This window comes from Nerophis ophidion, linkage group LG11, assembly GCF_033978795.1.
Source record: "Nerophis ophidion isolate RoL-2023_Sa linkage group LG11, RoL_Noph_v1.0, whole genome shotgun sequence".
NCBI classification, from domain to species: domain Eukaryota; kingdom Metazoa; phylum Chordata; class Actinopteri; order Syngnathiformes; family Syngnathidae; genus Nerophis; species Nerophis ophidion.
In genome coordinates, this window is record NC_084621.1 from 59,394,905 (window position 1) to 59,410,347 (window position 15,443).

At 39.5% G+C, this 15,443-nt stretch overlaps 1 protein-coding gene across 1 annotated transcript in view; it reads left to right on the plus strand.

Annotated features, from left to right (window-relative positions):
• The window catches only part of sall3a (spalt-like transcription factor 3a), a 12,816-nt gene extending 1,525 nt beyond the window's left edge, over positions 1-11,291 (plus strand). Inside the window, exons 2-4 of the mRNA XM_061916355.1 lie at positions 5,851-8,988; positions 9,172-9,512; positions 9,680-11,291. Of these exons, the coding sequence (XP_061772339.1) occupies positions 5,851-8,988; positions 9,172-9,512; positions 9,680-10,111 (3,911 nt within the window). The 3' untranslated portion in view covers positions 10,112-11,291. The remainder of the gene's footprint in view (positions 1-5,850; positions 8,989-9,171; positions 9,513-9,679) is intronic.
• The last annotated feature ends 4,152 nt before the right edge of the window (positions 11,292-15,443 follow it).

The window sequence follows — 15,443 nt, forward strand, 5'->3', positions numbered from 1 at the left end:
AAAATCTAAATGTCAACACTGAATATTGCATTGTTGTATTTTTTGCACAGTTTATGAACTTACATTCACATTCTGTTGCAGTATTATTCAATAAATGTATTTATAAAGGATTTTTGAATTGTTGATATTTTTAGATCATTTTTAAAAAATCTCACGTACCCCTTGGCATACCTTCAAGTACCCCTAGGGGTACGCGTACCCCCATTTGAGAACCACTGCTCTACACGACTGAATTGTGTACCATTAAAATGCACATTACTGTTCAAAATGCACACACTTTAACTGCACAGCAGGTATTTCCTACCTAAAGGCCTTTAAAGGCCTGAAAATACTGTGAATAAAAAAATATGTTTGCTATTTTATTAAACAATTCTAATGGTTTTTAAATGCTGACACATTTTGCATGAGCATCCCTGAGGGCACATTAACAACGTGACATGTTGCAGTCTATTCAGAGCTGTCTTTAATACTTCAAGTGGTTTAAAAAAAAGAAGAAGCTTGAGTTCATATTGAAATCACTTTTAAAATGTTAATTATTGTGTTGCATGAGGGTAGGAGTGTGTTGTCCCTCCGCGCCTCCACCAAGGAGAACAAAACGCCTAATTCCAGTGCAGGTCGAAGCCATGTTTTGTCATGGAAATCTTTTTTTGTTTACCCCCCACCACCACCACTCACATAAATTTAGCACACTTGATTTGTTCCCATTTCCATCACTATGTGGACAATATTGATGTGACAGTCATGTGTTTATTCTGCACCCTAAAAGAAATGAAAACAGTTCAGTAAATAATATAAATGCCGATGTATTAAAAAAATATAAGTGTGTATAATTTAACTTGACGATATCAAATTTGTTTATGATGTTAAAGGCAATATTACAAAGTAAACTATATAAGAGACCATTCATTTTGGTATGAAATAAAACAATCAGTATGAGTGCTGATGTACGAGTAAATTATTTGTATTAATTATAAAATCATTATTTTTCTAAATCGTTATGTATTCCTCACACAAATGTATTAATAATGGAGGCGCTGTCCTTTGCGGGTGGTTGTTGGCACCCTGACATCCCTTTAGTTTAATTTAGATTGAACAGCAACATCGCTGAATTCTAAAAGGCTTAAAAGAAAAGGGTGAGAAAGACTGTTCAATTGTCTCTCCAGAAGGCCACATGGATTATAGTAATATTATGATATTAGATGATAAGTTGCCAGTCAAGATGTGTACACTTTATCGTCACAGTTGAGTATTTTCATTGTGAAATTGTAATGCAAAGAGAGAAAAAAACAAGTATTTACTGGATTGTTCTCAGTTTTACCACCTTCCTCTCTTTTTTTTTTACGTGGTCATAAAAACTAAAAACACACCTATATTGTCTGCCATTGTTTTTCAAATTGGGATTAGCAATGGAATGTTCCTTACTTTCTCTTAAACTAAACCGGCCTTCCCAGTGTCATGCAAGATAGAAATTGTAGAGTTTGTTTTATTCTTCATTTTTACCCTGTCACACACACACTTAACACACACTTCAGAAAAACATCCGAAGCTGCCCAACGGGTGACACGTCAATGCATCGCAGCATGAACACACTCTCAGCGGCAGGCTTATGCAGCACCACTGATCACTGAATACAACGCTGATCGTCAGAGTCTGTATTTTTCAGACATTAAATCACATTTTTAGACAAGTAGAAGTCAAGCGTCTGTATTTGTGCTCATAATTTGCTTGTTAATTGTCAGAAAGCGCCGTACGCTTTCACTTAGGTCATTTTTATTTTTAAAATTGTCTGTATTTTTTATTTGTGTGAGTGACTTCATTTCCACAAGTCCCATCAAGCCCATGTGTGGGGTATCATCTGCCCCTCAGGGCTTCTGGACATGTGCCCCACTCCAGGGGTGTTGGGGGTTGTCGTGTGTGTCAGGATTGGGTAAAGAAGGGGCGGAAGGGAGAGGGGGGGGGTTGTTTAGGAGTGCTTTTATAAAGCTTGCTGACTTAACCTTTGTCCAGCTCAGTCGAGCAGGTCCTGCAGCTTGGTGTCAAGATCCTTAAACAATTAGAACATGGATGCCGTTGACCTTGGCTGCACAGTGTTCTGGTGTCCTAGAAAGTGCGAACGGTGACAGGCTCCTCTTCTTGTCGCCACTTCCTGTGCGGACAGCGGATTTTAAGATGTCTAAAGGCTGGGTTAATGCTTCTGCATCGAGGCGCCAGCGTTTACAAGCACACAACATGCATTTAAACTTTCACCCCTGGAAAGTTTTGGGAAGGATCTTGTGGTTGTAGAATTAAACACCCTTAATTTTCATTTTAACAACTATTGTTTGTTTGTGCATTAGCAGCCTGCAATTTAAAATTCCATTACAGTCTTTTCAGGCCCAATTGCAAAAAAAAATAAAAAATATTGCAGTTAAAAAAAAAAGTTTGTTGTGTTATTTGAGCTATTACTTGGATGCAATCAGTGTAATGTTGTAAGAAGACCCTGCTGATAGTGTTAACATGCATGTTGCCCCCTTCCCCGCAGTGAGGCTTTGTTTGGCTTTTGTTTTAATCCCCTCTCACCGATGGGTGTAGGCTGGTGGACCACCCACACAGAGAGCCATAATGTCTTCAAGAAGGCACTTAAATATGACTCACTTTAACAGGACTGTGTTTTATTTACCTCCACACACTGCAAACATATGATGCTTTCTTTCTCTATTTAGCATTTACCTATTTCGATGCCAGTGGGGCTGTTGTCAATAAGAATGTTGAAAATTACCATCCAAGGCCTTTTGCAAAACATTTTAGAGGGTGAACGTCTCTGATATTCTCCATCTTTTTGGGAGTTTGGTTTGAGTAAGAAAAAAAGACAGCTCTCCTTGGCTACTGTATTGCAAATGCACACACAAACAAATCGTTAATGTTTTGTCTGCTCCGCATCTGCAGGCTACGACAAAGGTCTCTCTGTTAGTTCAGATATGACTGTACCACTCTGCAGTAGCGCTGACCATGCAGGCGGATGACACACGCTGGAGTGTGTGTATGATGTCTGAGGCTGCGCGTACTCATTCCACAAAATGCTGTCGATATAGCCAGAGACATCACCGGTCTGGAAGATGGAAAAGGTGTAGTGATAAAAGCTACAGACATTTTCTCAATTCAAATTTTAAAACTGTTTTTTTTTTTGGTATTTTACTGGCAAATATATTGGAGTAAAGCTAATTGTAAGGGAACAAATACTAACTAACTTTCCCCCTCTATATTTATTCCGAAACCATTTAAACAGGGAGGAGAGACACTTTTAAAGTCTCTTACCAACCTGTTTTTTCTATGTATCTTTTGTTAAATGAAATCAAAATTCATTTTCCAATAGTTGTAGAAGAGTTGTACATAAAAAAAAGTAATGTCTGTTTTTTTTTAACATGCTGCAAATGTTACCCATGTGGTTTTTCTCGCTGTATATTCATCTAGGGAATGTGGGAATGGTCAAGAATGGCACCGTTTGTGATTGTCCAGGGCTTCAATGCACCATTCAGTGCCTGGTTTTCACAGAATCAGTGGCAAAAAAAAAAAAGCATGAATACTTCATCTGATATGTTAGATTAGTGGTTTCAGTTAGCATGCCAAAGATTGTTGAGCATGATAACAGACACACAGATTCAGTGTGCACAATCACCCGATTGACTGTGCTCATCTTAATATTTGCATCGGAGTAAACAAAGACTCTTGAAGCAATGAAAAACTCATTAAATTCCCTTTTTTTTTTGGCCCTTTTTGTCACGCTTTACAAAAATCAATACCTCATCACCCATGCACACGCACGCTGTCTTACAAACACACAACCACAAAATGTCGTCTTCACACCATGATACTGTATGTGAACCACAGTAGCAATTTCAAAAACTTGTTTATAATTACATATATATATATTGCTTTTGCATTTCCGATTTTGTCAGTTTTATTCAAGAAGGACATAACCACGGTGAAAGTGCACATTGATGCACATCGTTACATTTACAAATCTTGGAACATGGCTCAAAATATTTAAAAATTGTGAACTGAGATACATTGATGACCATGTTTGAATTGAATTAATGTCAAATCAAACAGGGGGAAACTAAATTAAATACAGGAATGATATTTAATTATCTTTCAGTTGTCAAAAGGTATGCATGTTTGTGTTATTGTATGTGAGTGTGGGGTCACAGGGACACACAAAGGCTTCCAATTGTAATTGTATGAAAGAGTAAAAGAGATTGACAGTAATACCATTCTAATAACTAATCAGCTCAACACAATGCCTTCTCATTTGTGTTGACCTTTCAGCCCTCAATTATGGAAATGGTTTCTTCTGTCCTCGGCTGGGCTAAGGAGATTTTCAACCTCCTGCCGTGTGTGGCTGTCTTTTCTGTTCACTCGCCACCTTTTACTTGTTGATTTTGGCTTCGAATATAATCCAGTGTTTCAATTGTATTTACACATTTTAAACATGTAAAATCAATTGATGGTTCACTAATTTGACATTTTGCACATATATATTACAATTCTATTTTATTTGTCTTTTAACTCTAAATAATTGCATGCATGTTTACAAAAAATGTAAGCTACAGACCATAAATATGGATATTTGAATAGGCATTTACTGTATATTACACCTTCCTTAATAATTAGTTAGTGCAAATTATTGCTTCATGGCAAGTATAAACAGCGCCAAAAAACACAGTGAAACCATTGCTATTAATTAAAAATGCTTAGTTTGAAATGTACTGTTTTAGAGGATTTCTACAACTGATTTCTTTGAATCAGTCTTTACATCACCTCAAACCTGTGTATATATATATTCATACTGTTTTAAAGCATGAGCTTTTTTTTTTTTAGAAATGTGTTAATTCCGCCTTATGCATTGTCATATTGCCTATATTTTGTTAAATTAATAGAACCTTAAAATATAAGAAAATTCAAAGGACTGTGATTAAAAAAAAAGGCATGCCTTAGACTAACATCGACATAAATTTAATACCAAAGACAGATAGATAATACAAATGATAATAATGGGCACAAGGGGGGAAGCCAATGGTTTTGATAAGGTGTGAAATAAGTCAGGCTTGTTCGACTCGAATGGTCGCATGTGGAGGAGGAAGTGGCTTCCTGCAAATGTGATTAAACATGTGTAACTAATCAGGGACTTTGCTGGCTTCACACTAGCATGCAATTTGTTGAGTCTTGTTTCAGAAAGCATGGGAGAGGGAGAGAGAAAGTGGCAAAGCAACAGCATAAGACATTTTTTCTTTTTAATACTTTTTTTTAATAATTTCAATAATTTCTTGGCAGCAGATCCTTGCCTTTATTTTTGCTTGTGCGGTAGCAGGGAGTCCTGCAAGGTCAAGGATTTAACTCTTAAATATTAGACTGCATTTGAGATTCAGGTGGAAATTCAGCTGCCTGATATCAGAGGGGAATCCTAATAGGGCCATCAAAGTCATGATTTGTACCCAACAGACAAGGTAGCTGTGAATTGTATGAAATATTGGAAATCAATGGGCTCTATGGAATTTCATTAAGCGGCGGTATCCACAATTGATAGGCTCTCATAATTTGATGGATTGCACAAAGAAAATTATTAGCTGACTCTATAGACAGAGTGGGTACGTATAAACCGAGGTTTAACAATTGGTGAACTGAGGCAATTTGTAGGGAGTAAAAAATATGTACATATATGTATTGATTTTTATGTTTAAAGCGAGGGGGGAAAACAAAGGTTAAATCTTTGCAGCAAGGCAATGTGAAATATATGTGCTTTTTTTATTGATTCATTATTCATGAATTCTTCTTTTTTCCCCTCCCCGCTTTTTCTCTGTCCCCTCCACACAGCCCGAGGTAATGTGCTGGAGGATGCCGACAGCGGGAATGAAAGCCGCAGTGGCAGTGAAGAGACTCATGTATGTGAAAAGTGTTGTGCTGAGTTCTTCAAGTGGGCTGATTTCTGTGAACATTTGAAGAGTTGCACCAAGAACCCACTGGTGCTTATTGTAAATGACAATGAGGAAACACCTATTACCTCCCAGGAGTACCCAGAACCCTCCCCTGTGCCCAGTTGTCCAAGCGAACAGGCTGACAGTGAGGATGCCAGGGAGGGCCAACACTCTCCTGCCAGTGATGGGGAGGAAGTCCCAGAGATAACCAACTCAATTGGGGTCAGTGCCCTTGAAAAGGAGGATGAGGATATGGAGGTGGAACTATCCTCTGAACAAAACATGGATCTCGATGAAAGAGATGTAGCATCCCCTGAAGCAGACGGTTGTCTACCTCAGCTTGATGATGTTGCTCCCCAAAGTGCTGCCAGTTATACAATGCCAAGCACTAATGTTACCCTGGAAACTCTACATGGCACTCGGGTGGCAGTTGCCCAGTTTTCTCAGAGCATAAGGGCGGCAGCGGGTAGTGGCGTTTCCACCATGGCTATCCCCATGATCTTGGACCAGCTGATGGCTCTTCAGCAGCAGCAGATACATCAGCTACAGTTGATAGAACAAATCCGAAGTCAAGTGGCTCTGATGAACCGACAGTCTGCCTCCCAGCCTGCACTTAACCACCACAACACTGTGGCTGGAAACCCAGCTCCTTTGTCCACCTGTGCCCCTTCAGTTGCAAGTCAACTTCAACTTCACAACTTTATCACTCCCCCAGTCCATCAGCTGCCTGTGAGGTTGCCAGCCTCTCTCAACGGTCAAGGTTCGTCACCTCTAACCTCTGCAATAGAAGGGCCTCTCTCTCAATCATCACAAAGTCGAAGTCAGCAATCTAACTCTTTACTCCCCAACACATCTTCGAGTATTTCAATGTTTCCCGCACCCACTGCCTCCGGTTTGACATCTATTCTTTCCTCCTGTTCATCTTCAGTCACCAAAATAAGCATGAGCAATTGTGTAACAGGAAGCGATAGCATCAGTAGCAGTTCTGCTAATCCCAGGAACTCCAACAGTCCGCCATCACTCAGTCACAGCAGCCTCCTGAGCTCAGCTTCCAGTCTACCACTCATGTCTCACAGCTCATCAAGTAGTGTTATCTTCCCAAACCCATTGGCTAGCATAGCAGCAACAGCAAATGCACTTGACCCCCTATCTGCTCTGATGAAACATCGCAAAGGAAAACCCCCAAATGTTTCTGTATTTGACACTAAACCAAGCTCTGAAGACCCTTTTTTCAAGCACAAGTGTCGGTTCTGTGCCAAGGTGTTTGGCAGTGATAGTGCACTACAAATCCACCTGCGTTCCCACACTGGAGAGAGGCCTTACAAATGCAACATATGTGGTAACAGATTCTCTACCAAGGGAAATCTGAAAGTCCACTTCCAAAGGCACAAGGAAAAATACCCTCATATTCAAATGAACCCCTACCCTGTACCGGAGTACCTGGACAATGTACCCACTAGCTCAGGCATACCATATGGTATGTCTTTGCCCCCGGAAAAACCTGTCACCACATGGCTTGACAGTAAGCCTGTACTCCCTACTGTTCCCACCTCAGTTGGGCTCCAACTTCCGCCCACATTACCAAGTATGATGGGGAGTTTTGGTGATTCAGCAAGCCTCACTCCACTCAATAGGTCCCCTCAGAGGCCATCTCCCCCTTTAAGCGATTGTGCATCTTTGTCCCCAAACATTGTCATTGACTCTGGAATTACTACTACTTCAACTTCTCCAAAACCCACTCTAGGTATTGATGTACCTCCCGTCTTAAAACCTGAAGGAATTCTCCTGCCACCAACCTCTTCTATTAGGCCAGGGGAAATCGTCACAACCACAACAACAGTAAATCATGTGGTTCTTTCCAATGCAGTCACCTCAACAACAATGTCAACCTCTGCCCAGGTTACTGAACCCACCAACAGTCCAAACCCTAATTCAAACTCAGTGTCACATCCTATTCTCCCCATGCTCTCCGATCAGTTTAAGGCCAAATTTCCATTTGGAGGCCTCCTAGACTCTATGCAAACTTCGGAGACATCAAAGTTGCAGCAGCTCGTTGAAAACATTGACAAGAAAATGACTGACCCTAACCAGTGTGTCATCTGCCATCGTGTTCTGAGCTGCCAGAGCGCTCTGAAGATGCACTATCGCATCCATACTGGCGAGCGACCTTTCAAATGTAAAATATGTGGGCGGGCATTCACCACCAAAGGAAATCTGAAAACACATTTTGGTGTTCATCGGTCCAAACCCCCATTACGAGTCCAGCACTCGTGTCCTATATGTCAGAAAAAGTTCACCAATGCTGTTGTTTTGCAACAGCACATCCGTATGCACATGGGTGGGCAGATTCCAAATACTCCAGCGCCCGACAACCTCCAGGAAATGGACACAGACCTTTCATTTGATGAAAAAAGCTTGGATGCAATGAGTAATTATGACGATGATCTTCTGGATGAAATGGAGCAGGCTATCGATGATGAAGTTGACCTAAAAGAGTGTGATATGGACCCATTAAAACCTTATTCACCTGGAAGTTCTCCACCAACTTCTATAATGTCTAGCATTGCTGCTATGGAGAACCAGATGAAGATGATTGATTGCACTGCCAATATAACCAGTTCATTCAGTCAAAAGCCTCCGCAAAATTGCAGCAGTTATGGAGGCCAGAATGAATGTTTTACCACCGACTCTCTATCTGCTGTCGGGGATGCAGAATCTAAAATGTTGGGAAGCCCTGCTTTGTCAGAGTCTTCTGGTTCTTTGCAACATTTGTCTCCAGCTCACAGCCACACCGAAAGCCAACAATCTAAGTCCCCAGCTACTGTGAACAACAACAGCAGGGCAATGGCAGTAGAAGATGACCAGGAAAACAATACAGCTAGCATTGCTACTGTTAAGTCTGAAAAATCAGACACGCCGTCTCCACTTCCTGCTATAGAAGGCAATGGGGCCCTGGACCTGACCGCTACTCAACCAAGCAGACACTTTATCAAGGAGGAAAACCACTTCAGTATGCTTTTTCTAAATAGAGATCGAGGTGCGTATAATCAAAAATTGAAGTTTCATTATCGCTTGCCTTTATTTTATGACCTCAAATTGGTTTTATTGAATTATTTCAACAAAAATGTTTCTTTAAAAATGTAGCCACAGACAACATGCTTTATAAAATGTATAATTTATTTTTCAGTATTCCTGTATCAGTTTGACATTTTTGTTTCAGGTCTAAACACTCCTAACTTGGCCAGCACAGTGTCAAATATGATCAAAATGGAAATGAACGGACACAGCAAGTCAATGTCTCTGGGTGACAGTTCCCACCTGCCTGTGGGCATTCAGGTTCCCGCAGCTGCAGCTCCCCAGACCAACCTAAGCCCCAGCACCAATCCAATGTTGGCTCCTCCGCCACCAAGACGCACCCCAAAGCAGCACAATTGCCACTCTTGCGGCAAAAACTTCTCTTCTGCCAGTGCTTTGCAAATCCATGAACGTACACACACTGGAGAAAAACCATTTGCTTGCTCCATTTGTGGACGGGCTTTCACCACTAAAGGCAATCTAAAGGTATGTACTAACTAGATTATTGGTGCAGTTTTGGGGGGTATACTATGTTATGAATGATGTAAGTAAAGTAGACAATATTTCAGCTCCTCATCTTCCATAAAAACGTTCTTGTTTTTTTGTGACGTTCATAATCATTCGCTCATACCCAATTTGCTTGCTTGTTTTAGGTCCACATGGGAACGCACATGTGGAACAATGCACCAGCACGTAGGGGACGGCGACTATCTGTGGAAAATCCAATGGCCCTGCTGGGAGGGGATGCCATGAAGTTCAGCGAGATGTTCCAAAAGGACCTGGCAGCTCGGGCTATGAACGTTGACCCCGGTTTTTGGAACCAGTATGCTGCCGCCATCACCAATGGCTTGGCCATGAAGAACAATGAAATCTCTGTGATCCAAAATGGAGGTATCAACCCGCTGCCCATCAGCCTTGGTAGTGCAGGAATCACTTCACTGGGGGCCATGCCTGGTGCAATGGACCGTCTCCACACAGGCAGTAGCCCTCCTATGACAGGAATTGACAAAAATACACTTGAGGTCGGAACAGGTCGTCCCTTCTCCAGGTATATGGAGGAAAACAAAGAAATTGGGATCAATTAAAGAAAGATGCATTTCTTTCAACAAAGACTAAAAGTCTAACAACACAGAAGGAAACTGCTGATCCAATCTAAAACTCATGTTATGTACAGATGAAATATTTTTTGGTTTTGGAAAATGTATTTAGTGTTGATTAGAAGTCTCATTCCCCTTCCACTTGATATTATGAAAGATGCATTGTCTCCTGTTTGGGAATATGTTGTCTTGCAAGATTTGCATGATACTTACAGTTTTTACCTGTATGTTTGACTGCTTTTATGAATTCACCAGATAACCAGGATTTTTGCCTTATTTACAATAAGCAAACATCTTGGGAAGGACTAAAACCGAAAAGAAAGAAAGTTTGTTCATAGGCATTCAGTCAACCTTCAGTATGAGTGTTCTTTTAGATTAAAAAAGGGCCATGGATGGACTGCCGTATAGTGTTTTTGTGCTCACCCAAAATTTTGTTTCTCATGAACTAGAAAACTTGAAAAAAATATAAAGTTTCAACTATTTTAATCTTTACAGTTAGTCTCTCCAAACATCGTCCTATAATATTGTCCTGTGTCTTTAGTATTTATAATATTGACAAAAAAGCGGGTATACGAAAATATATTTAATGGCCCAACCATTTTATCGAGACTTTTGTTTTTATATTCCAAACTGCAGGCTCCACTGACGAATATGTCTTTTAGTAAAGACAACTAAGTCATTTCAGTTTAACAACAAGGATAACGTGTTGGTTTTTATTTGGATATTTGGTGAGATGATGTGTAAAGTACATGGGGACAACATTATATGAGAATGGAGATGTCCAAAGCTGCTATGACCACAACCCTGCTTTTAACCTTTGTAAAAAGAAAAAAAAAAGATAAAAGAAGTGATCCTTTTGAAGAAATATCTATGTATAGAAAATACAGACAAATCTAAAACAGGTATGCATATTTTGTATCTCATAAAGATAGACATCATGAGTTGAGAGTATTTGTCATGTTTGTGAATGCACTTTTTAAAAATGACACGTTTTGTCTGTGATACCGTTAACCTTTTGACTGAGCTCTCTATCACGTGCTGTTTTCGTTGTTTTCAGCTTGCCACTCCTACGATTTGCAGTTGGTTATTGCATTTGTGCTACTCTTTTGGGAGGGGGGGCGAGGTCATCAGTCAATCAAAACCTTCGTAAATAAAATATTCAGAACAACCGTGTCTTTGAGTTGTTAGTGTCTGTTATTGTTTGACGTTCAACATCTTGTCAAATAAAAATCTATTCCATTTTATAATTTAATATGTTTCCTACTTTTCCTGCCGTTAATGCAGTACTCAATATTCCTTCACATACTTGTTATTGTTTGTGTTTTCTTGTTCTGAGAAAAAATGCCTTTTTTTTTTAAACCAAACAAAAAGGGATACAACTAAAACTCAAAACCCTACTGAAATGAGATTTTCTTCTTTAAACGGGAATAGCAGGTCCATTCTATGTGTCATACTTGATCATTTCGCGATATTGCTATATTTTTGCTGAAAGGATTTAGTAGAGAACATCGACAATAAAGTTTGCAACTTTTGGTCGCTGATAGAAAAGCCCTGCCTTTACCGGAAGTATGTGCGCGTGACGTCACAAGTTGCAGGGCTCCACACATATTCACATTGTTTATAATGGCAGCCACCAGCAGTAGGATTAATACGGACCGTTAAAGCGACAATTTCCCCATCAATTTGAGCGAGGATGAAAGATTTGTGAAATAGGATATTGATAGTGAAGGACTAGGAAAAAAAAAAAAAGCGACAGCTCCGGGCGCCGGCAGTGTGAGCGTTTCAGATGTAATTAGACACATTTACTAGAATAATTCGGGAAGATCCCTTATCTGTTTATTGTTTTAATAGTGTTTTAGTTTGATTTTAAAGATTGTAAAGACATACCTGAAGGTCGGATGGCTGAGGTGAACACCCAGTGTCTCAGAGAGAAGCCGGGGAGCCTAGCTCACAGCTGCCTTTTACACAGCTGCTGCAGGACGACGAATAATCCAATGATTTCTTCGGTATAATATATATCACAATTTCCCCATCCAAAAACATGCTGGTTGACGTAGAGAAAACATGTTCGCTTGACCGCTCTGTGTTAAAGCTTCACAACAAATAAAGAAACACCAGCTGGGTCTCGGTGCTAAAGACAGCTGCAATCCACCGCTTTCCACCAACAGCATTGTGCTTTATAGTCCCCATTATTAAATGAACAAATTGCAAAAGATTCAGCAACACAGATGTCCAAAAAACTGTGTAATTATGCCATAAAGGCAGACGACTTTTAGCCGTAACTGCTGCTGAGCTAATATTTCCTGACAGTCAGTCAGGTCACGCGTACACGTCAACATTCCGCGACGTTTTCAACAAGAAACTCGCGGGAAATTTAAAATTGCAATTTAGTAAACTAAAAAGGCTGTATTGGCATGTGTTGCAATGTTAATATTTCATCGTTGATATATAAACTATCAGACTGCGTGGTCGGTAGTAGTGGGTTTCAGTAGACCTTTAAAGGTTTTACAGAAAAATGCATTCTACCGTATTTGGACATTTTTCAAATCTCACAAAAACACACCATGAACATACTTTAATGCTTTAATTAATATTAGTACTGATTCTTGATTGGCTGCTTTGTGAAAATAATATTTGACATACGTTGAAAATTTGAAAGGTGTTTAGAAAAAACGCAATCGCTAGAAGTCACCATTGTCATGCAAAATGTTGATTATGAACACACATTTCAATGTTCCTAATTCAGTCTTACTGTAATTTAGTCTGAGGCCTTAGATTTTATAAGACTGCTGTATGTGGATATATAAGTGCTAAACATTAAAAGCCTAATGGCCGATGCCAAGCTTTCATTCATTTGCATTATGTTTGACACACGGTGTACATGTGTTTATGCATCCATACTCGGTCACTCTCACACACACAAGCTCATGTTGTCACTTTCTCAAATATGACACAATAAAATGTAATACACTTCAAATAAATCTGTAATAATAATAATAATTAGCTTTATTATCTACAAGTAGAAATTTGTCTTGGACATCAAGATACAGCGTCTTACATACATGCATACATACATACATACATACAAACCCCGTTTCCATATGAGTTGGGAAATTGTGTTAGATGTAAAAATAAACGGAATACAATAATTTGCAAATCATTTTCAACCCATATTCAATTGAATGCACTACAAACACAAAATATTTGATGTTCAAACTGATAAAAATATATTTTTTACAAATAATCATTAACTTTAGAATTTGATGGCAGCAACATGTGACGAAGAAGTCGGGAAAGGTGGCAATAAATACTGATAAAGTTGAGGAATGCTCATCAAACACATATATGGAACATCCCACAGGTGTGCAAGCTAATTGGGAACAGGGTGTCATTATTGGGTATAAAAGCAGCTTCCATGAAATGCTAAGTAATTCGCAAACAAGGATGGGGCAAGGGTCACCACTTTGTTAGCAAATTGTCGAACAGTTTTAGAACATTTCTCAACGAGCTATTGAAAAGAATTTAGGAATTTTACCATCTACGGACCGTAAAATCATCAAAAGGATCAGAGAATCTGGAGAATTCACTGCACGTAAGTGATGATATTACAGACCTTTGATCTCTCAGGCGGTACTGCATCAAAAACCCACATCAGTGTGTAAAGGATATCACCACATGGGCTCAGGAACACTTCATAAAACCACTGTCAGTAACTACAGTTGGTCGCTACATCTGTAAGTGCAAGTTAAAACTCTACTATGCAAAGCCAAACCCATTTGTCAACAACACAAAGGAACGCCGCAGGCTTTGCTGGGCCCGAGGTCATCTAAGATGGACTGATGCAAAGTGGAAAAGTGTTCTGTGGTCTGACGAGTCCACATTTCAAATTATATTTGGAAACATAGGACGTGGTGTCCTCCAGAACAAAAGGGAAAATAACCATTCGGATTGTTATAGGCGCAAAGTTCAAAAGCCAGCATCTGTGATGGTACATATGGGGTTGTATTAGTGCCCAAGGCATGAGTAACTTACACATCTGTGAAGGCAGCATTAATGCTGAATGGTCCATACAGGTTTTGGAGCAACATATGTTGTCATCCAAGCAACGTTATCATGGACGCCCCTGCTTATTTCAGCAAGACAATGCCAAGCCATGTGTTACATCAGTGTGGCTTCGTAGTAAAAGAGTGCAGGTACTTTCCTGGCCTGCCTCCAGTCCAGACCTGTCTCCCATCGAAAATCTGTGGCGCATTATGAAGCGTAAAATACGACAGCGGAGACCCTGGACTGTTGAACGACTGAAGCTCTACATAAAACAAGAATGGGAAAGAATTCCACTTTCAAAGCTTCAACAATTAGTTTCCTCAGTTCACAAACATTTATTGAGTGTTGTTAAAAGAAAAGGTGATGTAACACAGTGGTGAACATGCCCTTTCCCAACTACTTTGGCACGTGTTGATTACTATTTGCAAAAAAAAAATAAAGTTTATGAGTTTGAACATCAAATATCTTGTCTTTGTAGTGCATTCAACTGAATATGGGTTGAAAATGATTTTCAAATCATCGTATTCTGTTTATATTTACATCTAACACAATTTCCCAACTCGTATGGAAACAGGGTTCGTACATGCATACAGTTCATCCGACTTTACAGTGACGACAGTGAAGAGTGCGCAGGTTTATCATTTAGTTATGAGATCACACATTACACTCCCCCCGTATTGCACAGCTCCCGTATTGCCCTATCCCAATTTTGAACTCCTTATTATTGCATCCGGTAAGAAAAAAAAACACTATTTTATGGAAAACATGCGCCGCAAGATAAAAGAAGGTCAGTCGAAAATATGCCAACTTTACCAGAAGATAGTGATGTGCAATTCCACAGATTTTCTTTCCGTTTCGATACTGAGTAAAATGCAGGCTGGTAACGGGGAAATTGTTCCGATACTTATCTAATGTGTCTGCTAAAATCCAAGAAGTAGCATATTTCAAATAATAACCTATGTCATGGGTCGGGAACATTTTTGGCTGAGAGAGCCATGAAAGCCAAATATTTTCAAATGTATTTCCGTGAGAGCCATATCATATTTTTTTAACACTGAATACAACTAAATGCGTGCATTTTTTTAAGTAAAACCAACATTTTTAGAGTATAAATAGTCTCTAATTCTTTTTAATAACATTGTTATTTCTTGAACAGGTGCGGTAGAAAACGGATGGATGGTTTAAAATGCATGAGAATGTTTTATATTTTAAACTTTATTTTTAACATTGTGATTACCAGCGGAATTATTCATTCAAGCAATGTCAGCTAAGATTT